Here is a 24,388-nt window from a genome sequence, read left to right as displayed (position 1 = left end):
GCAACTTCTCAATCCTTGTCTCCAGGCTATTTATGTGTAACTCCATTTTGTTTTCAAGATTTTGGATCATTTTCACTATCATTATTCGGAATTCTTTATCAGGTAGAATCCCTATTGCTTCCTCTTTTGTTTGGTTTGGTGGGCATTTATCTTGTTCCTTTACCTGCTGAGTATTTCTCTGCCTTTTCATCTTGTTTGTATTGCTGCATTTGGGGTGGCCTTTCCGTATTCTGGCAGTTTGTGGTTCCTCTTTGTTGTGGAGGTTCCTCACTGTGCATGGGGTTGGATGGGTGGCTTGTCAAGTTTTCCAGGTTAGGGAAGCTTGTGTCGGTGTTCTGGTGGGTGGAGCTGGAATTCTTCTCTCTGGAGTGCAATGAAGTGTTCAGTAGTGAGTTTTGAGATGTCAATGGGTTTGGTGTGACTTTGGGCAGACTGTATATTGAAGCTCAGGGCTATGTTCCTGTGTTGCTGGAGAATTTGCATGGTATGTTTTGCTCTGGAACTTGTTGGCCCTTGGGTGATGCTTGGTTTCAGTGTAGGTATGGAGGCTTTTGATGAGCTCTTATTGATTAATGTTCCCTGGAGTCAGGATTTCTCTGGTGTTCTCATGTTCTGGACTTAAGCCTCCTGCCTCTGGTTTTCAGTCTTATTCTTACAGTAGCCTCAAGAGACTTCTCAATCTATACAGCACTGATAACAAAAATGAAAAGTTTCTCCACAATGAGGGACACCCAGAGAGGTACACAGAATAGCATGGAGAAGAGAAGAGGGAGGAGGGAGATGTGACCAGGAGGAGAAGAGGGGGAATCAAAAGGGGAGAGAGAAAGCTAGCCAGTAATCACTTCCCTATGTGCTCTCCACAGTCTGGATCCCTCAGAGATGTTCACGGAGTTACACAGAGAAGAGAAGAGGGAGGAAGGAGACAGAGGTAGCTAGGAGGATAAAAGGGGGAATCAAAAGGAGAGAGACAGATCCAGCCAGTAATCAGTTCCCTAAGTGTTCTGCACAGCCCGGAACACACAAAGAGATTCACAGAGTTGGGCAGAGAAGAGAAGGGTGAAGGAGGAGATAGAGGTGACCTGGTGGAGAAAAAGGAGAGTCAAAAGGGGGAGAGAGCAATCAAGCCAGTAATCTCACTCCCAAGCAAAAATGGGTACTGAAGATTGGGTTCTTAAAGGTACAAAATTGATAACAAACAACAAAAAAGCAAAGATTAAAAATCTAGAGTAGAGGTTAGATTCTCAAAAATACAACATTAAAAAAATGAAACAAAGTCACAAAAATTATAAAATATATATATGAAGTTTGCTTTAAAAATAAGGTGTTTTTTGGGCAAGGTAATAGTAAGTTATAAATATGAACATTAAAGGAGTAATAGCGGACTTAAAAATAAAAACAATTAAAAAATGATAATAATAAAAATATATCTAGGAATTTCTCTGGAGCTGTTGTGGACTGTGTGGGGTCAATTCATTTTTAGATATTTCCTTGATCCGGCTTCTACTTCTCAAGATCTATAGGCCTCTTCCAATGTAGTTGGTGCTAACTACAGGGTTTTAATCTTTTGCACCTGTCACTTCCAAAGTGGTTCCCTCTGTTTACTTTAGCTTCTTCTGTTTGCTGGTCTCTTCAGTGTCTAATTTCTGCCCTGACTCGAGGGGATGAAGGTGGTCACTTATTTAGGCTCACTTGTTGAGTCGTGCTGTAGGGAGGGAGGAACACTGCAAACAAATATCACTGGCGTGTGTGGGGAGCGCTCGCAGGGTCTCCGCTGCCCTGGGTTTGCCCCTGCTCACAGCGTGTGTGCTTTCCCAGTCTACACTGCTGAGGTTCCAGGTTGCTCTGCAGGGGAACTGTCTAAAGTGGGCCCTGGGTTGTGTGCACTTCCCAGGTCTAAGCCGCTCAGGTTCAGGTTCTCAGGTACTCCACAAAGGCGCAGAGTCATTTGGGCGTGCGTTTTGTGCCCTTCCCAGGTCCGAGCAGCTCAGGTGACCAGGTGCTTGGTGAGCACAGTCACCCCCAGTTGGAGGGTGCATCTTATCCCCTCCCCTGTCCCAGCCGCTTGGTTTTCTGGATGTACAATGGGCATGCCTTCTCAGGTGTGCTGTGTGTCTCCTCTGGGGAGCTGATCTCTGGCTGTGACCCTCCCAGCAGATGTTAACCGTCCAGAATCCCAAGAAGTCTTGGTTAGCAATGAAGCCTGCTTGCAGTTTGGTAGAGGATGCCTCTCTGGGGGTGGTGACTGTCCCCTTCTGGCTCTGGCTCTCCCCTGCCTGCCTGTCTCCGGCGGGGGATGGGCCAGTCCGCAGCCAGCTAGTTCCGTTCAGTTCTTTGTTCTGTGAGCGGGCCTGGCAGTGTCTTAGGTTAGGACTTTTCCTGGGATAGCTATCCCACAGTCTGGGTTGCTATCTCAAGTTAGCTTCCTCAGATTGCCCTAGGGGCATTCAGGCCAGGTCCTTACCCTAAGCAATGCAGCCCGCGCCTCCCCGTCCAGCCTCTGCTTGCTAGTGTCAGATGCAAGCGTCTGGGCTGCTTCTCTGCTGGGAGTTGCCATTAGGCATGTAATCTGTGGGTTTAAATTATTTATTTATTTATTTTTCCTCCCAGTTATGTTGCCCTCTGAGATTCCAAGACTTGCCACTGACCCGCCGGTGAGAGTGTTTCCTGGTGTTTGGAAACCTCTCTTTTTTAAGACTCCCTTCCCAGGATGGATTTCTGTCCCTATCTCTTTTGTCTCTTTTTTTATCTTTTATATTTTGTCCTACCTCCTTTCGAAGACAATGGGCTGCATTTCTGGGTGCCTGATGTCCTCTGCCAGCATTCAGAAGTTGTTTGTGGAATTTGCTCAGCATTCAAATGTTCTTTTCATGAATTTGTGGGGGAGAAAGTGGTCTTCCCGTCCTATTCCTCTGCCATCTTAGGCCCGCCCCCCTAGATGAACCTTTGTTGGCAAAGTAATGTCTCTGCTTTTTAATATGATGTCTAGGTTGGTCATAGCTTTTCTTCCAAGAAGCAAGCGACTTTTAATTTCATGGCTGCAGTCACTATCTGCAGTGATTTTGGAGCCCCTGAAAATAAAGTCTCTCACAGTTTCCATTGTTTCCCCATCTATTTGTCATGAAGTGATGGAACCAGATGCCATGATCTTGGTTTTCTGAATGTTTAGTTTTAAGCCAACTTTTTCACTCTCCTCTTTCACTTTCATCAAGTGGCTCTTTAGTTCTTCTTTGCTTTCTTCCATAAGGGTGGTGTTATCTGCATATCTGAGGTTATTGATATCTCTCCCAGCAATCTAGATTCCAGCTTGTGCTTCATCCAGGCCAGCATTTCTCATGACATACCCTGCATATAAGTTAAATAAGCAGGGTGACAATATACAGCCTTGACATACCCCTTTCCTATTTGGAACCAGTCTGTTGTTCCATGTCCAGTTCTAACTGTTGCTTCTTGACCTGCATACAGATTTCTCAGGAGGCAGGTCACATGGTCTGGTATTCCCATCTCTTGAAGAATTTTTGACAGTTTGTGGTGATCCACACAGTCAAAGGCTTTCGCACAGTCAATGAAGCAGAAGTTGATGTTTTTTGCAACTCTCTTACTTTTTTGATTATCCAACAGATGTTGGCAATTTGATCTCTGGTTGTCTGCCTTTTCTAAATCCAGCTTGAAAATCTGGAAGTTCATAGTTGACATACTGTTGAAGCCTGGCTTGGATAATTTTGAGCATTACTTTGCTAGTGTGTGAGATGAGTGCAATCGTGCAGTAGTTTGAACATTCTTAGGCATTCCCTTTCTTTGGGATTGGAATGAAAACTGACCTTTTCCAGTCCTGTGGCCACTGCTGAGTTTTCCAAATTTGCTGGCATATTGAGTGCAGCGCTTTAACAGCATCATCTTCCAGTATACTTGCTGGAAAAACTAAGTGCTATATATGGTAATGTTTTCTTTTCATTGTAGACAAATCAGTAGTAAAATGTAGTCAAATAAATATTTCTTCTTCCAATGCTTTTTTGTTATTTTGAAATATAGATTCACAGAAAGTCACAAAGAAATATATAAAAGAGGTCTCATGCACCCTTCCCTGAGCCTTCTCCAATGTTTAACATCTTGTACAACCACAGTACAATATCAAAACCAAGAAAGTGGTATTGATACAATCCATAGAGCTCATTCAGATCTCGCGAGTTATATATATATATATATATATATATATATATAATTATTTCTGTGTGTGTGTGTGCACTTTATGCAGTGTTATTACATGTGCAGCTTTATGTAACCACTACTATAGTAAAAATACTCAAGTGTGCCATTACCACAAGACTCCTTCATGTTACCTCTTTAAAGCCACAGCATTCCTCCTCTTGTCCTGGCAACTGCTAATCTGTTCACTGTCTCTATAATTCTGTTATTTCATGAATGTTACATAAATGGAATCATGCAGTTACATTTTTCCTTCACTGTAATTCCTTTGTGCTTTCCCCAAGTTATCATGCATATCAATCTTTCATTCTTATTTTATTACTGAATAGTTTTTCATTATGTGGATGATTTGTTTAACAAAAAGTACCCAAAGAAGACCAGGTCTCCTGTCCACTTACAAGTGAAAAAGAGTGTGGCCTCGTCCAGATGAATGGTCTTTGGCTGGATACATAAATCCACACTGGCAGTGTCTAGGCTGCGCTGGTGAGTCTTAGAGTTGTAGCAAGTGGCTGAGCGGCAGTGGTCTCGAAGCCAGACATAATCAAAGCGCATCACACTGTTAGCATATTGCAGTTCTAGGGAAAAGATCACATTCTTTTATTAGCATTTATTATGTTATTTATTCTTTTTTTATGTTATTTATTCTATAAAAATAAATAAAATATTTAGGAAAATGACAAAGTCTGGACTCAAAACTCCCTTCAAAAAGTCTTCTACCAACAAATGAGCAAGAGCAATGCAAGGGACACTGGCCCCTTACTAGATATTAAAATATAGCATGGAACAATTAAAATAGTGTGATGTTGGTATAAGAACAGGCAGACAAAACAACAGAAGAGTATAAAAAATCCAAAAATACACATGAATGCACATGGAAATTTGGTTAGTAGAAACTGGTACATATAATCACTGTGGAAAATAGGACTTTTTAAGTAAATGGTGTTGGGACAACTGATAATCATTTGAAAAACTATAAAATCGAGTCCATATCTCATATTGTCACCAGGTTTCCAAGATAAATCCAAAACAGATCAGAGTTCTAAATTTGGAAAATGAAGTCATTCATGTATATAAAAAAAAAAACAGACATGGATAGAGGATATAAAGGAGGTCCTTGTACTATTCTTGCAACTTTCCTGTTAGCTTGAAGATGTATCAAAAGAAAAAGTTACCAAAAAATATCAAACACTTTCTTATACATCAGATTATTCATGTAGACAGGATAAATAAAAATGAGTTCAAATTTATAACAGGAATAAAAACTATAAAGTGTCTTGGAATAAATGACAATGTGGAAGATAACTATGGAGAAATTCTGAAGGACTTGAAGGAAATGTGAATGGAAAAATATGCTCACAATTGGGCAGATTCAAAAATGAAAAGACAGAAATACTTCCATAAATTAATGCACAAAACTCCATGTACTTCCAACCCAAATCCCCATGAAAATTTTCATGTACTGGACAGGCTAATTCCAAGATTCATATTCAGAATTAAGAAAGTAATAATTTTGACAAAGAAAAAGAAAGGTTTGGAAGGGAAGTCTTACTAGGTATAAAAATATATTATAAAGCTACAGTCATTTAAAAGGTATGATATTCATGCAGAATGGACTAAGAAATCAAGGGAACAGAATATCTCAAAATAGACCTAAGTGTATATAGAAATATGGTATATATGCTAAAGGTGGCATTTTGCAATACTGGTTAAATGATAGATTTTTCAATAATTAGTTTTAGAAAAATGAATATTTGAAAAAATGTATAGAACAGACTTTTGGACTCTGTGGGAGAAGGCGAGAGTGGGATGATCTGAGAGAATAGCATTGAAACATGTATATTGTCAAGTGTGAAACAGATCGCCAGCCCAGGTTGGATGCATGAGACAAGTGCTCAGGGCTGGTACACTGGGAAGATCCAGAGGGATGGGATGGGGAGGGAGGTAGGAGGGGGGATCAGGATGGGGAACACATGTAAATCCATGGCTGATTCATGTCAATGTATGGCAAAAACCACTACAATATTGTAAAGTAATTAGCCTCCAACTAATAAAAATAAATGGAAAAAAACTGGAAAAAATAAAAAATAAAAAAATAAAAACAAAAACAAAAAAAAGGAAAATAAAAAAAGAAAAAAGTGATTCTAGATTCACATCAGCTTCAACAGTAAATTACTGATAAAGTAAAATATAAAACATAAAACTATTATATATTGACAAATTTGAAGAAGGAAAAGTATTTTAATATGACACATAAAGCATAAAAGATAATTTGTGTATGTGAAAATAAAAAACTTGTTTTGCAAAGTGTAAACAAGTTAAAATACAACAAGAAAAAGATTTCAACATAAAAGGATTAATACCCAGTATATTGAATAAATCCTTATGATCATTAGGATAAAAACACAGTAGAAAAACAACTGAAGGATATCAACAGGAAAGTCACCAGCAGTGAACAGTAAATGCATGCACGCCTCTAATTTAGGAGTAATCATAGAAATGGGTATTAAGATATCATTTTTTTATTCATCAGAGTGACAATTTTTTTAAAGTTCGATTAAAACATGTGTTTTCAAATGATGTGGGGAAATGCATGCTCTCAAACATTGGTAATGTGAATATATATTGGTGATGACACACTGAATGGCAATTTGGAAGTTTCTATGAAAATAATTTTAAAAAAATGTATATTACTTTCCTGACTCAGAAATTCACCTCTGAGTACTTACCTTATGGAAACTGTCACATGCAAGGAGGTATGCACAAGGATATTCATAATAGTTTTGTTTATAATAGCAAAATGATTAGAAAATAAGATTGTCTATCAGTGGGGCAGTGAAGGAACAGCTGAATAAACTGTGGTATATCCTTACTGAAAAACTAATCAACAGTTTAAAAATGCAGTACATCTACACTCTTCAAATTGACTTTGTACAATGTTACAATTCTCTTTTTAAGAACAGGAAACTAAAGCTCAGAGATGTTAAATTAATTGGTAAGATCATATAATCATTAGGTGTGGAGGTAGGACAAGAATTCAAGTTGTCCAACCCCAAAGTCCTATGCTAGTGTTACTCAAAATGTATTCTTAGGAATCTGAGATTTAGACTTCAGGAAAGGCAGGGTAAGGAGCTTGGAAAATCTTCTCCCCTAATAACAATGATAAAACTGGACAAAATTATCAAACTACTATTTTGGGACCCTGGAAATTGACCAAAGTTCTCCAGCAAATTAAAAAGCATTTAGTCAAGAAAAATGATTGAATCTTGGGTAAGAACAGTGGGGATCTGTGTGCTTTAGCTTGAGGTGCTTTCACCCCTAGTTTACCCCCAGCAGCTCCATCAGCAGTAGGTGTACCAGGACAGGGGAACCAAGAAAGCCAGCTGACATACTGGTTAGGGCAAGCAATAGACCAGCAGAACAATCAAGAATCTATGAAGGGGATCAAGGGAGGGGACAGCTATAGTGGGCCTGGGAAAGCCCCCCTCACATGCCCAGTGTTCAGCAAGGCTGTATACACATGCAGGGCTGTGTGCATACTTAGGAGAGACTGGAAAGGGCCTTAGTTATCTACATATCCATGGAGGAATGTAAGGCCCTCTGCCGGCACAATGGAAACATGTAAAGTGTGGCAGAATCTGAAAGCCAAGGCAAACTTATGAAAAGCCTAAACTTTGTGTGCCCCAATCCACGTATATTTGCCCCAATCCACATACAGTTGCAATGGCAAAGGATGGAAACCTTACTGGCTAAAGGTTTTTAGCTTAACCTCTGTGCAATTGTTAGCTAAACTGTACCACCCCTTCATGGATCATAGCCTCGTTGAGGTGAAGGGGCTTATCTAACTCAATGAGCTATGTTGTGCAGAGCCACCCAAGATACACAGGTCATAGTGGAGAATTCTGACAAAATGTGGTCCACTGGAGGAGGACATGGCAAACCACTCCAGTATTCTTGCCTCAAGAACTCCACAGACAATATGATAAGGCAAAAAGATATGACACTGAAAGATGAGCCCCCTAGGTCAGGAGCTGTCCAACAAGCTACTGGGGAAGAGTGGAGGACAATTACTAATAGCTCCAAAAAGAATGAAGAGGCTGGGCCAAGCCAGAAATGATGCTCAGTTGTGGATGTGTCTGGTGGTGAAAGTAAATTCCGATGCTGTAAATAACAATATTGCATAGGAACCAGGAAGATTAGGTCTACGAATCAAGGTAAATTGAATGTTATCAAGCAGGAGATGGCAAGCACATCAAAATCTTAGGAATCAGTGAACTAAAATGGACAGGAACAGGCAAATTTCACTCAGATGACCATTGTATCTACTACTGTGGGCAAGAATCCCTTAGAAGAAATGGAGTAGCCATCATAGTCAACAAAAGAGTCTGAAATGCAGTACTTGGGTGCAATCTCATAAATGACAGAATGATTTCAGTCTGTTTCCAAGGCAAACTATTCAACATCACAGTGATCCAAGTCTATGCCTCAACCACTAATGCTGGAGAAGCTGAAGTTGACTGGTTCTATGAAGACCTACAACACCTTCTAGAACTAACATCCCCCCAAAATGTCTTTTTCATCAAAGGGGATTGGAATGTAAAATTAGGAAGTCAAGAGATACCTGGAATCACAGGCAAGTTGGATCTTACAGTTCAAAATGAAGCAGTGCAAAGGCTAAGAGAGTTTTGCCAAGAGAATGCACTGCTCATAGCAAACACCCTCTGCCAACAACACAAGAGACCACTCTGCACATAGACATATGCGGAAATCAATACCAAACTCAGATTGATTGTGTTCTTTGCAGTCAAAGATAGAGAAGCTCTATAGAGTCAGTAAAAACAAGACCTGGAGCTGACTGCAGCTCAGATCATGAGATCCTTATTGCTAAATTGAGGCTTAAATTGAAGAAAGTAGGGAAAACCACCAGACCGTTTAGGTATGACCTTAATCAAACCCTTATGATTATACAATGGAAGTGAGGAATAGATTCAACAGATCAAATCTGATAGACAGAGTGCCTGAAGAACTATGGACAAAGGTTTGTAACTATGTATAGGAGTCAGTGACTGAAACCATCACAAAGAAAAAGAAATGCAACAAGTCAAAGTGGTTGTCTGGGGAGGCTTTACAAATAGCTGAGGAAAGAAGAAAAGCAAAAGACAAAGGAGAAAGGGAAAAATACACCCAACTGAATCCAGAAAACAACAAGGAGAGATAAGAAAGCCTTCTTAAGTGAACAATACAAAGAAATAGAGGAAAACAATAGAATGGGGGAGACTAGAGATCTCTTCAAGAAAATTAGAGATACCAAGGGAATATTTAACATAAGGATAGCATGATTAAAGGACAGAAAAAGGTAAGGACCTAACAGAAGCAGAAGATATTAAGAAGAGGTGCCAAGAATACACAGAAGAATTATACAAAAAAGGTCTTAATGACCCAGATAACCATGATGGTGTCACTCACCTAGAGCCAGACATCCTGGAGTGTGAAGTCAAGTGGGCCTTAGGAAGCATTACTACAAACAAAGCTGGTGGAGGTGATGGAATTCCAGCTGAGCTCTTGCAAATCCTTAAAGACAATGCTGTTGAAGTGTTGCACTCAATATGCCAGCAAATTTGTAATACTCAGCAGTGGCCACAGGACTGGAAAAGGTCAGTATTCATTCCAATCCCCAAAAATGGCAATGCCAAAGAATGTTCAAACTACTGCATAATTTCACTCATTTCACGTGTTAGCAAGGTAATGCTCAAAATTCTTCAAGCTAGCCTTCAGCAGTACATGAACTGAGAACTTCCAGATGTACAAACTAGGTTTAGAAAAGGCAGAGGAACCAGAGGTCAAATTACCAACATGCGTTGGACCATGGAGAAAACAAGGGAGTTCCAGAAAAACATCTACTTCTGCTTCATTGACTATGCTAGAGCCTTTGACTGTATGAATCACAACAAATTGTGGAAAATATTTAAAGAGATGAGACTATCAGATCACTTTACCTGCCTCCTTAGAAACCTGTATGCAGGTCAAGAAGCAACAGTTGGAACCTTACATGAAACAACGGATTGGTTCAAAATTGGGAAAGGAGAGTGTCAAAGCTGTATACTGTCACCCTGCTTATTTAACTTATATACATAGTACATTATGTGAAATGCTGAGCTGGATGAATCACAAGCTGGAATCAAGATTTCTGGGAGAAACATCAACAACCTCAGATATGCAGATGATACCACTCTAATGGCAGAAAGGGAAGAGGAACTAAAGAGCCTCTTGATGCGGGTGAAAGAGGAGAGTGAAAAAGCTGGCTTGAAACTCAACATTCAAAAAACTAAGATCATGGCATCTGGTCCCATCACTTCATGGCAAATGAAAGGGGAAAAAGAGGAAGCAGTGATAGATTTTATTTTCATGGGATCCAAAATCACTGTGGACTGTGACTGCAGCCATGAAATTAAAAGACACTTCCTCCATGGAAGAAAGGCTATGACAAACATTCACAGCGAATTAAAAAGCAGAGACATCACTTTGCCTACAAAGGTCCATATAGTCAAAACTATAGTTTTTCCAGTAGTCATGTACAGATGTGAGAGTTGGACCATAAAGAAGGCTAAGTGCCGAAGAATTGATGCTTTCAAATTGTGGTGTTGGGGAAGACTCTTGAGAGTCCTTTGGATTGCTAGGTCAAACCAGTCAATCCTAAAGGAAATCAACCCTCAATATTGGTTGGAAGGACTGATGCTGTAGCTGAAGCTCCAATACTTTGACCACCTGACGCGAAGAGCTGACTCTTTCGAAAACACCCTGATGCTGGGAAAGATTGAAGGCGGGAGGAGAAGGGGGCAACAGAGGATGAGATGGTTGGATGGCATCACCGACTCAATGGACATGAGTTTAAGCAAACTCCGGGAGATAGTGAAGGACAGGGAAGCGTGGTGTGCTGTAGTCCATGGGGTCACTAAGAGTCCGACATGACACAGCAAGTGAACAACAAATAAGAAATGATATAACAACTGCTGATATTTTGAAATGGGACTATTATTTGGTAGTAACCTGAAGTTGGAATTCTTGACTTAGGATCCATGGAATGATATGTAAAACTGTGTGTGTGAATGTGTGTGTAGTTCTGCATTTTTCTATGGATGGAACCTGTAGCTTGTAACAAAATTTCTATGGGATTCATAAATTAAAATACTGAGAACCATTTCCTTGGAGTGATAAAAGTGATTCAGTGCCACCTGTAGCCAATATGACATCTCTGTATCCTTCGAGCTCTTGCACATGCAGTTCCATCTGAATGGAACATTCATCCATACCTTCTCCCCATTTTCCCCTTGGCTAATTCATATTTAATATTCATGACTCTGCAAAGATTCTGTAAGCAGTCATTTGTAACTCTTTATTTTGGGTTAGGTACCTCTCCTCTTTGTTCTTACAGCACCCTATATATTGTCTAAAAGCATTTATCACATTGTCTTATAATTGTCCATGTGTTTTTGCTATAAGACAGTACCTTGATGATAGGGAACATGTCTTTTTTATCACTGTGTGCTTGGCACTTATCACAATGCCTTGCTTCTGGTACACGCTCATTAAATGCTTGTTGAGTAAATCAATGAGCAGTGGTGAAGCTATCCTATTGGTGACTCCAACATAGGTCACATATCAGAAATGAGAATGATCCTCTCATCAAAACTATAGATGATTGTCTCCTTCCCTATTAGATATCTGGGTTAGAAGTTTCTGTTCTTGCCATTTTTCTGCTTGAAATTATAGTCTCCTGTAATTAAGTGACCATCTTTTCTTTCAAAATCTAGCTAAAAATTAAATTAATGCAAAGAAGCTTCCTTGACTCTTGACTAACTCTGCATTTTTCTTGAAATTAATTATTTGGTAAGTATCAATTTGCATATGGCATAAGTTATTTATGCTTGTTATATTTACTCATTTTATATTTAATGGATACTACATCTTACATTAAGGTATGGACTACCATTTCTGGCTCTCTAGAAGTTCTCAGTTCTGTGTAAAGTTGGCACTGAGCAAATGTTTATTAATTAGGCCAAGCCAAAACGTCAATACAGAAGACAAAATTTGGACCCATCTTAACTCATCTCTCTAGCAACCTACATTTAACCAATCATCAAAGTTTGTTGGCTCCGCATTCTAAATCACTCTGAAATCCATGTGACATCTCCATTTGCACCTTTTTCTTCTGCCACATTCAGGCAATCACCATCTCTAACAGTGGGCCTCTATAAAGTGATTTTTAAAATCAGAGTAGTAAAATTAGATTGAACTTTGGAAAACCGGCTCTAGTTTCTGGATCATCGGGGGAACAAGACAAGGTTGTAGTAATCCTGCAGTTGACTCACTGTTGCTTTGAAGCTTATGCATCTCCTGAGTCACTTTTTATTTTTAAATAAATGATGATCAGGTTACTGCTTTCCACTGTCACCCCCGTCATCCCTTCCCTGTCATCATTCTTGGCAACTTCATCATTATTAATTGTAATATCTTCATAATGTTCATTTCAAACACCCAATATTCTACCTAGTGTTCCTTTTCCAGCTCAATTATTCAGGCACTGTTCACTCTAACAATCCTTCACCTCCACAAAGATCTCCGATCCATTGACAATAAGTTTCTTTTTGTTATCCATCATCTTGTCTCCTTTAATGTCTTTGCTTCCCTCCTTGCAGGGCGCAGCTTCCATGGACTGTCATTTTCATCAATTCCTTGCAAACACCCTTAACTCTCTTCCCCCCATCTCCCTCTACCATGCTTCCCTGACAAAACTCGTACCCTGATAAATTCAAGTCAACACCTCCAGTATGCCTGCAGCCCACCAGCTAAACATTGTTAGAGAAAAAAAATTTAAACTGTGTTGGTTCCTTTCATTTCAAAATCACCAAAAATATCAAATGAGTACTCAACACTGCCAAACAGTCTTTGCATAACTTTTTAGTATAATCACTCACTCACTTTCTGAGAACACTATTATACATTGTCTCTTCTCTCTTCAAACTGCCAATACCACCTCTCCCTTCCCACTTTCAACTGATGATCTTGCTTTTGAATACGGAAGCAATTAGAAGACAATCTCCACAAACCCATGCTCCATATCCAGCCACTTATGTACATTTGTATACATATATTCTGCCTTCTTTCTTGTTAGTATGGTTAAAATATCTGGGCATTTAAGGCCAACACTCTCATTTATGAATGAAATTTGCCCCTCCTACTGGATCATTCTCATCAGTGACCATGTTGTAATATCTTCCATCTCAAAATAATATTCCCCTGGTTTCCAGGTTTCCACTACCTTCTCCAATTCCCTCTTTCTTAATAAGCTTGTTTTTAATTTTATAATGGTGTTAGGTTTATAGAAAAGGTGCAAATACAAATAATTCACATATAACAGTTGCCCAGTTCCCCCTATTACTATTATCACACAATAGTATGATAAATTTTTGATGATGAATGAATATTGATATATTATTTATTAAATTCCCAAATTTATTTGAATCATTTGTTGTTGTTCAGTCACTCAGTCAAGTCTGACCCTTTGCAATCACATGGACTGCAGCATGCCAGGCTTCCCTGTCCTTCACTGTCTCCTGGAGTTTGCTCAAATTCATGTCCATTGAGTTGGTGATGCCATCTAGCCATCTCATTCTCTGTCATCCCCTTTTCCTCCTGTCCTCAATCTTTCCTGGCATCAGGGTCTTTTCCAATGAGTCTACTCTTTGCATCAGGTGACCAAAATAATGGAGCTTCAGCTTCAGCATCAGTCCTTCCAATGAATATTCAGGGTTGATTTCCAGGAGGCTTGACTGGTTTGATCTCCTTGCTGTCCAAGGGATTCTCAAGAGTCTTCTCTAGCAGCACAGTTCGACAGCATCAATTCTTCCATGCTCAGCCTTCTTTATGGTCCAACTCTCACATCCATACATGACTACTGGAAAAATCATAGCTTTGACTAGATGGACCTTTGCTGGTAAAGTGATGTCTCTGCTTTTTAATTTGCTGTGAAGGTTTGTCATAGCTTTTCTTCTAAGAAGCAAGCATCTTCTAATTTCATGGATGCAGTCAATGTCCACAGTGATTTTGGAGTCCAAGAAAATACAGTCTGTCACTGTTTCCATTTTGTCCCCTTCTATTTGTCATGAATGATGGGACTGGATGCCATGATCTTCATTTTTGAATGTTGAGTTTTAGGCCAGCTTTTTCACTCTTCTCTTTCACCAAGATGCTCTTTAGATCCTCTTCCCTTTCTACCTGCATACCTGAGGTTATTGATATTTCTCCCTGCAATCTTGATTCCAGCTTGTGCTTCATCCAGCTCAGCATTTCGCATGATGTAATCTGCATATAAGTTAAATAAGCAGGGTGACAATATATAGCCTTAATGTACTGCTTTCCTAATTTTTGAATCTCATTAGTTTTCCCCTAATGTCATTTTTCTGTCACAGGATCCCATCCAGGGCCCAGGTTACATTTAGCCATGTCTCCTTAGGCTCCTCTGGATTGTAACTTTCCTTGGTTGTGATGATCTTGAGAGTTTTGAGAGGTACTAGTCGGGCATTCTGTTAGAATGTCCCACAATTTGGGTTTATCTGATACTTTTATTGTGTTTAAATTGGGGTTACACATTTTTGGGGAGATAGCCACCGAAGTGAGGGGCCCTTCTCACCAAATCCTATCACTGGTATATGCCATCAAAGGTAGTGTTTGCTAGGTTTCTCTTCTTAAGAGTTACTCTCCCCCGCTCCTTCTACACTCTATTCTTTGGCAGCAAATCACTAAGTACAGCCTGCCTTCCAGGACAGAAGAGTTAAGATCCACCTCCATTGTTGGGGGAGGAGGAATATCTATATAAGTTATTTGAAATTCTTTTGTATGGGAGATTTATATCTACTCTCCCCATTATTCAATCATTTATTTATATCAGCATAGATTCATGGACATTTATATTTTGTGTTATAATCCAATATTACATCATTTATTTTCTTGCTCAAGCTGTTCCAGGTTTGGCCATTAGAAGTTCTTTCAGTTAGTTCCTGTGTCCCCTGAACATTGCCTTATAATTTTTTTTTGAGTACTTGCTTACTTTCTGAAACTACAAGATGCTCCAGGCTCATCTTGTATCTTCCCTGGCCCAGCCCTAGAATCATCCATTCGCCAAAAGGCTTTGGTTCCTTTCACTAGAGAATGGTATTAGAAACCAAGTTCTGGGTGTGCTCATTGCTACTGGGGTGTCATTATTCCCAGGACCTCTTAGTGGATAGAGCTAGAAAATATACTAATCTATGTGTAAAAACATATCTATACAGTTGACCCTTTAACAACACAGCTTTGAACTGCACAGGGCCACTGATACACAGAATTTTTTTCAATAGTACATACTACTTATTATACAATCTGTGGTTGGTTCAATTTGAGAATGCAGAAATGTGGATAGAGGGGAACCACATATACAGAGGGCAATGTACAAGTTATATGCACATTTTTGACTGCACAGAGGATTGGCACACAAAGCTCCTGCATTGTTCAAGGGTCAATTGGAATTATTTCTGTATCTTCACATCTCTCTATATGAAGCTAAACATGAGTTTATACTGATGTCTCCAACTATAATGCAATACCACATTGATTCATTCTAGCAATCCCTCTATACTTATCTGTAACTAATTTGTTTTCTGTCCTTATAGTTTTGCCTTTAATAGATTTTATGTCATTCCTTTTTATTACATTGCATGGATGTGCTATAGTTTACCACTTGACCTGTTGAAGGGTATTTTGATAGCTTCCCACTTTTGACAATTATGAATAAAGTGGTTATTCACATGTGGGTTTTTGCTGTAGCCATAAGTTTACAAATCAGCTGGGTAAATACCTAGAAATGCAGCTGTTGGCAAGTCCACGTTTATAAGAAACTACCAAATTTTATTCTAGAGTGGCTGTACCATTTTTGCATTATCACCAACAATGAACAAGGAGTTCCTATTGCTCTGCATTCTTGTCAGCATTTAGTATCACCAGTTTTCTTGGATTTTAGTAATTCTAATAGGTGTTTAGTGGCATCTCATTGTGGGTTTATTTTGCATTTACTAATTTGAAATGATGTTGAGCATGTTTCATATGCTTATTTGCCATACTTGTGTCTTGTGGTTAGATGTCTGTTCAGCTCTTTCTGCCCTTTTAAAAACTGGGTTGTTTTCTTATTTTTAACTTTTAAGAGGTCTTTTCGAAATTTTTTCTCAGGTATGTTGTTTGCAAATATTTTTTCCAAGTCTATGTGGCTTTTCTTTTCATTCTCTTAACAGTGTTTTTAACAGAGAATGTTTTGAATTTTGTGACTGCAGCCACGAAATTAAAAGATACTTACTCCTTGGAAGAAAACCTATGACAAACCTAGACAGCTTATTAAAAAAGCAGAGACATTACTTTGCCAACAAAGGTCCATCTAGTCAAAACTATGGTTATTCCAGTAGTCATGTATGGGTATGAGAGTTGGACCATAAAGAAAGCTGAGCACCACAATGAGGTACCATTACATGCCAGTCAGGATGGCTGCTATCCAAAAGTCTACAAGCAATAAATGCTGGAGAGGGTGTGGAGAAAAGGGAACCCTCTTACACTGTTGGTGGGAATGCAAACTAGTACAGCCCCTATGGAGAACAGTGTGGAGATTTCTTAAAAAACTGGAAATAGAACTGCCATATGACCCAGCAATCCCACTTCTGGGCATACACACTGAGGAAACCAGATCTGAAAGAGACACATGCACCCCAATGTTCATCGCAGCGCTGTTTATAATAGCCAGGACATGGAAGCAACCTAGATGCCCATCAGCAGACGAATGGATAAGGAAGCTATGGTACATATACACCATGGAATATTACTCAGTCATTAAAAAGAATTCATTTGAATCAGTTCTAATGAGATGGATGAAACTGGAGCCCATTATACAGAGTGAAGTAAGCCAGAAAGATAAAGACCAATACAGTATACTAACGCATATATATGGAATTTAGAAAGATGGTAACGATAACCCTATATGCAAAACAGAAAAAGACACACATATGTACAGAACAGAATTTTGGACTCTGGGAGAAGGCGAGGGTGGGATGTTTCGAGAGAACAGCATCGAAACATGTATATTATCTAGGGTGAAACAGATCGCCAGCCCAGGCTGGAAGCATGAGACAAGTGCTCGGGCCTGGTGCACTGGGAAAACCCAGAGGAATTGGGTAGAGAGGGAGGTGGGAGGGGGGATTGGGATGGGGAATACTTGTAAATCCATGGCTGAGTCATGTCAATGTATGGCAAAAACCACTACAATATTGTAAAGTAATTAGCCTCCAACTAATAAAAATAAATGGGGAAAAAAAAAAGAAAGCTGAGCACCGAAGAATTGCTGCTTTTGAACTGTGCTGCTAGGGAATACTCTTGAGAGTCCCTTGGACTGCAAGGAGATCCTTGAAAAACGTGGCTTTGAACAATTTGGGTCCACTTATATGCAAATTTTTTCAATAGTAAATACTACAGTACTACATGATTTGCATTTGGTTTGATCTGTGGATGTATAACCATGTATATGAATGAACTGAATATATAAAGAAGACCAACTATAAATTACAATCAGATTTCTGACTGCTCAAAACGTCGGTACCCCTAACCTCTGCGTTGTTTAAGGGTCAACCATACTATGCTAATTTAAGCCTTTGACTTATTTTTTCCAGAAGTGCATTGGCTATTCTGATATCTTTGTCTTTCCACACACATTTTAGAATCAGTTTGTCAATATGTATAAAAAAGTCTGCTGGGATTTTGAATGGGATTGCACTGAACCTGTAGATCATATTGAGAATTCACATCTTAACAATATTGAGTATATGACAAACCCACAGCAAGCATCACCCTCAATGGTGAAAAATTGAAGGCATTTCCCCTGAAATCAGGAACAAGACAAGGGTGCCCACTCTCACCACTACTATTCAACATAGTGTTGGAAGTTCTGGCCACAGCAATCAGAGCAGAAAAAGAAGTAAAAGGAATCCAGATAGGAAAAGAAGAAGTAAAACTCTCACTGTTTGCAGATGACATGATCCTCTATATAGAAAACCCTAAAGACTCTACCAGAAAATTACTAGAGCTAATCAATGAATATAGTAAAGTTGCAGGATATAAAATTAACACACAGAAATCCCTTGCATTCCTATATACTAACAATGAAAAAACAGAAAGAGAAATTAAGGAAACAATACCATTCACCATTGCAACAAAAAGAATAAAATACTTAGGAGTATATCTACCTAAAGAAACAAAGGACCTATACATAGAAAACTATAAAACACTGATGAAAGAAATCAAAGAGGACACAAACAGATGGAGAAACATACCGTGTTCATGGATTGGAAGAATCAATATTGTCAAGATGGCTATTCTACCCAAAGCAGTCTATAGATTCAATGCAATCCCTATCAAGCTACCAACGGTATTTTTCACAGAACTAGACCAAAGAATTTCACAATTTGTATGGAAATACAAAAAACCTCGAATAGCCAAAATAATCTTGAGAAAGAAGAATGGAACTGGAGGAATCAACCTGCCTGACTTCAGACTCTACTACAAAGCCACAGTCATCAAGACAGTATGGTACTGGCACAAAGACAGAAATATAGATCAATGGAACAGAATAGAAAGCCCAGAGATAAATCCACGAACCTATGGACACCTTATCTTTGACAAAGGAGGCAAGGATATACAATGGAAAAAAGACAACCTCTTTAACAAGTGGTGCTGGGAAAACTGGTCAACCACTTGTAAAAGAATGAAACTAGAACACTTTCTAACACCATACACAAAAATAAACTCAAAATGGATTAAAGATCTAAATGTAAGACCAGAAACTATAAAACTCCTAGAGGAGAACATAGGCAAAACACTCTCCGACATAAATCACAGCAAGATCCTCTATGACCCACCTCCCAGAATATTGGAAATAAAAGCAAAACTAAACAAATGGGACCTAATGAAACTTAAAAGCTTTTGCACTACAAAGGAAACTATAAGCAAGGTGAAAAGACAGCCCTCAGATTGGGAGAAAATAATAGCAAATGAAGAAACAGACAAAGGATTAATCTCAAAAATATACAAGCAACTCCTGCAGCTCAATTCCAGAAAAATAAATGACCCAATCAAAAAATGGGCCAAAGAACTAAACAGACATTTCTCCAAAGAAGACATACAGATGGCTAACAAACACATGAAAAGATGCTCAACATCACTCACTATCAGAGAAATGCAAATCAAAACCACAATGAGGTACCATTACACGCCAGTCAGGATGGCTGCTATCCAAAAGTCTACAAGCAATAAATGCTGGAGAGGGTGTGGAGAAAAGGGAACCCTCTTACACTGTTGGTGGGAATGCAAACTAGTACAGCCGCTATGGAAAACAGTGTGGAGATTTCTTAAAAAACTGGAAATAGAACTGCCATATGACCCAGCAATCCCACTTCTGGGCATACACACTGAGGAAACCAGATCTGAAAGAGACACGTGCACCCCAATGTTCATCGCAGCACTGTTTATAATAGCCAGGACATGGAAGCAACCTAGATGCCCATCAGCAGATGAATGGATAAGGAAGCTGTGGTACATATACACCATGGAATATTACTCAGCCATTAAAAAGAATTCATTTGAACCAGTCCTAATGAGATGGATGAAGCTGGAGCCCATTATACAGAGTGAAGTAAGCCAGAAAGATAAAGAACATTACAGCATACTAACACATATATATGGAATTTAGAAAGGTGATAACGATAACCCTATATGCAAAACAGAAAAAGAAACACAGAAATACAGAACAGACTTTTGAACTTTGTGGGAGAATGTGAGGGTGGGATATTTCAAAAGAACAGCATGTATACTATCTATGGTGAAACAGGTCACCAGCCCAGGTGGGATGCATGAGACAAGTGCTTGGGCCTGGTGCACTGGGAAGACCCAGAGGAATCGGGTGGAGAGGGAGGTGGGAGGGGGGATCGGGATTGGGAATACATGTAAATCCATGGCTGATTCATATCAATGTATGACAAAACCCACTGGAAAAAAAAAAATAAAAAAAAAATAAAACAAACAAACAAAAAAAAAAACAATATTGAGTCTTCTAATCTATGGTTATGGAATGTGTTTTCAGTTACTTATGTTCTTTCATTTTTTAATCAGTGTTTTGTAGCTTTTTTGCACAGATTCTGTGTGTGTATTTATTGCCATACATCTCCCTCCAACTACTGCTTTAGTAGCTTACCACAGATTTTGATAAGTTGTATATTCATTTTCATTTAGACTGAGATATATTTAACTTTCCTTGAGACTTATACATTTAAAGGTAGTGTATAATTTAAGTTCCAAATATTTGTGACTTTTCTAACTTTCTGTTATTGATTTCTAGGTTTTTGTCTATTATGGTCTCTATATGTTTGTTAGAATCCTTTAAATTTTGAGCTTTGTTTTATGGCTCAAAATGTGGTCTACCTTTACGAATGCTTCATTTACACTTCAGAACAATGTGCACTTTACTGTTGTTGGATGGATTGTTATATAAATGCCAACTGGGTCAAGTTGGTTCATGGTACTTAGTTAATATATCGGTTACTGTGTGTGTGTATGTGTGTTAGTTGCTCAGTTGTGTCCAACTCTTTGTGACTCAAGGGACTGTAGCTCACTAGGCTCCTCTGTTCATGGAATTCTCCGGGCAAGAATACTGTAGTGGGCTGCCATTTCCTTCTCCAGAGGATCTTTCCAACCCAGGGATCAAAACACACTGTAGGCAGATTCTTTACTGTCTGAGCCACCTGGGAAGCCCATCAGTTACTGAGAGAGGTATTAAAACCTCCAAATGCAATAGTGAATTTATTTCTACTTTTATCTCTCTTTAAGAATTTTCCAGTTTGTTGTGATTCACACAAAGGCTTTGGTGTAGTCAATAAAACAGAAGTAGATGTTCTTCTGGAACTCTCTTGCTTTTTCTGTTATCCAATGAATGTTGGCAATTTGATCTGTGATTCCTCTGTCTTTTCTAAATCCAGCTTGAACATCTGAATGTTCTCAGTTCATGTACTGTTGAAGCCTAGCTTTGACAATTTTGAGCATTACTTTGCTAATGTGTGAGATGAGTGCAATTGTGAGGTAGTTTTAACATTCTTTGGCATTGCCCTTCTTTGGGATTGGAATGAAAACTGACCTTTTCCAATCCGGTGGCCACTGCTGAGTGTTCCAAATTTGCTGGCATATTGACTGCAGTACTTTGACAGCATTATCTTTAAGGCTCTGAATCAAAAAATGATCCAATCAAAAATGGGCCAAAGAACTAAACAGACATTTCTCCAAAGAAGACATACAGATGGCTAACAAACACATGAAAAGATGCTCAACATCACTCATTATCAGAGAAATGCAAATCAAAACCACAATGAGGTACCATTACACGCCAGTCAAGATGGCTGCTATCCAAAAGTCTACAAGCAATAAATGCTGGAGAGGGTGTGGAGAAAAGGGAACCCTCTTACACTGTTGGTGGGAATGCAAACTAGTACAGCCCCTATGGAGAACAGTGTGGAGATTTCTTAAAAAACTGGAAATAGAACTGCCATATGACCCAGCAATCCCACTTCTGGGCATACACACTGAGGAAACCAGATCTGAAAGAGACACGTGCACCCCAATATTCATCGCAGCACTGTTTATAATAGCCAGGACATGGAAGCAACCTAGATGCCCATCAGCAGATGAATGGATAAGGAAGCTGTGGTACATATACACCATGGAATATTACTCAGCCATTAAAAAGAATTCATTTGAACCAGGTCTAATGAGATGGATGAAACTGGAGCCCATTATACAGAGTGAAGTAAGCCAGAAAGATAAAGAACATTACAGCATACTAACACATATATATGGAATTTAGAAAGATGGTAACAACAACCCTATATGCAAAACAGAAATAGAGACACAGAAGTACAGAACAGACTTTTGAACTCTGTGGAAGAAGGTGAGGGTGGGATGTTATGAAAGAACAGCATGTATATTATCTATGGTGAAACAGGTCACCAGCCCAGGTGGGATGCATGAGACAAGTGCTCGGGCCTGGTGCACTGGAAAGACCCAGAGGAATCGGGTGGAGAGGGAGGTGGGAGGGGGGATCGGGATGGGGAATACATGTAAATCTATTGCTGATTCATGTCAATGTATGACAAAACCCACTGAAAAAAAAAAAAAAGATTTCAGGGGAAAATATCAATAACCTCAGATATGCAGATGACACCACCCTTGTGGCAGAAAGCGAAGAGGAACTAAAGAGCCTCTTGCTGAAAATAAAAGAGGAGTGAAAAAGCTGGCTTAAAACTCAACAGTCAAAAAACAAAGATCATGTCATCTGGTCCCATCACTTCAAGGCAAATAGACGGGGAAACAATGGAAACAGTGAAAGACTTTCTTGTCTTGGGCTCCAAAATCACTGTGGATGATCACTGCAGCCACGAAATTAAAAGACACTTGCTCCTTGGAAGAAATGCTATGACCAACCTAGACAGCATATTAAAGAGCAGAGACATTACTTTGGCTACAAAGGTTTGCCTAGTCAAAGCTATGGTTTTTCCAGTAGTCATGTATGGATGTGAGAGTTGGACTCTAAAGAAAGCTGAGCACCAAAGAATTGATGCTTTTGAACTGTGGTGTTGGAGAAGAATCTTGAGCATCCCTTGGACTGCAAGGAGATCAAACCAGTCAATCCTAAAGGAAATCAACCCTGAATATTCATTGGATGGACTGATAATGAAGCTGAAGCTCCAATACTTTGGCCACCTGATGGGAAGAGCTGACTCACTGGATAAGACCCTGATGCTGGGAAAGATTGAAGGCGGGAGGAGAAGACAATGACAGAGGAAAAGATGGTTGGATGGCATCATCAACTCAATGGATGAGAGTTGAAGCAAGCTTCAGGAGATGGTGATGGTGAAGGATAGGGAAACCTGGTGTGCTGTAGTTCATGGGGTTGCAAAGAGTCGGACACAATTGAGCAACTGAACAGCAACAACAACTTAAGTTAAAGAAAAACATTTAAGTAGACTATATTTTTTAGAGTAGTTTTAGGTTCACAGCAAAACTGAGACTAAATTTCAGAAAGATCCATATATCCTCTGTCCCCACCTCATCCCTTAACTTTTATCCTGCGTCTTTACATTTAAAACATGTTTCTTGTAGACAACATATAGGTGAATATTTTTTTATTCATTTTGACAATTTTTGTATTTTGACTGGTGTGATCAGACAATTTATATTTGAAGAGATTACCAGTGTAGTTGATTTTAAATCTGCCTTCTTGCTGTTTTCTATCGTCATATTTATTCCTTACTTCCTTTTTTTTTCTTCTTTCTCTGCCTCTCTGATTTTCATTGGATATTTTTTATGATTCCATTTTATCTCATTTCTTGACTTATTATTCACACTATTTAAAAAAACATTTTAAAATTATTTTTCCAAATGTTTACAGTGTACATTTTAAATAATCTAAGCCCACCTTTAGATAAATCTAGTGTCATTCAGAGTTGTATAGTATTTTGCATACCACTAGCTACGAAAAAGAGTTCTGATTCCTCCTCATCCAATCAGAACTTGGTATTACAAATAGAATATTCCTAATTTCTCCCTCCTATCCTGTCATATTATTGTCACTTATTTTACTTTTATATGTGCTATGAACACCAAACACATTGCTATTACTATTTAAATAGTTAAATTTTCACATAATTCAGAAGGAGAAAAGTTTGTTTTTTATCTTCATTCCTTTCTAACACTCTTTATTTTTATGTAGATCCACGTTTGTTACCTATATCATTTTTCTTCTGCCAGAATAAATTCTTTTACAATATTTTGAGATGTTAGATGAGAAAGTCTATTTCTCTATCACTTTTGAAGGATTGCTGGATATAGAATCATAGGTGGCAGTTTTTTTCCCCTTTAATGTATTAAAATTGTCATTCCGTTGTGTTCCTGCTTGTATAGTTTCTCATGAGAACTTTACTGTAATTATTATCTGTCTTCCTCTGTAGGTAAAGTGTTTTTCTCCCCTCTGACTGCCTTCAAGATTTGCTCTTTGTTTTTTGCTCTTTTGCCTAAG

The 24,388-nt window shown here is 38.9% G+C and overlaps 1 protein-coding gene across 4 annotated transcripts in view; it reads right to left on the bottom strand.

Annotated features, from left to right (window-relative positions):
- Positions 1–24,388, bottom strand: part of TMLHE (trimethyllysine hydroxylase, epsilon) — a 62,230-nt gene that overhangs the window by 24,474 nt on the left and 13,368 nt on the right. For 3 of the 4 annotated variants that reach the window (XM_043896398.1, XM_043896399.1, XM_043896401.1), the window contains one exon: positions 4,602–4,778. The exons of the other annotated variant lie outside the window; for it this stretch is intronic. In XM_043896398.1, the coding sequence (XP_043752333.1) occupies positions 4,602–4,778 (177 nt within the window). The remainder of the gene's footprint in view (positions 1–4,601; positions 4,779–24,388) is intronic. 4 annotated transcript variants of the gene reach the window in all.

Source organism: Cervus elaphus, chromosome X, assembly GCF_910594005.1.
Source record: "Cervus elaphus chromosome X, mCerEla1.1, whole genome shotgun sequence".
Lineage (NCBI taxonomy): Eukaryota > Metazoa > Chordata > Mammalia > Artiodactyla > Cervidae > Cervus > Cervus elaphus.
Note: the sequence above shows the minus strand (reverse complement) of the source record. Positions and strands in the feature narration are given on the sequence as shown.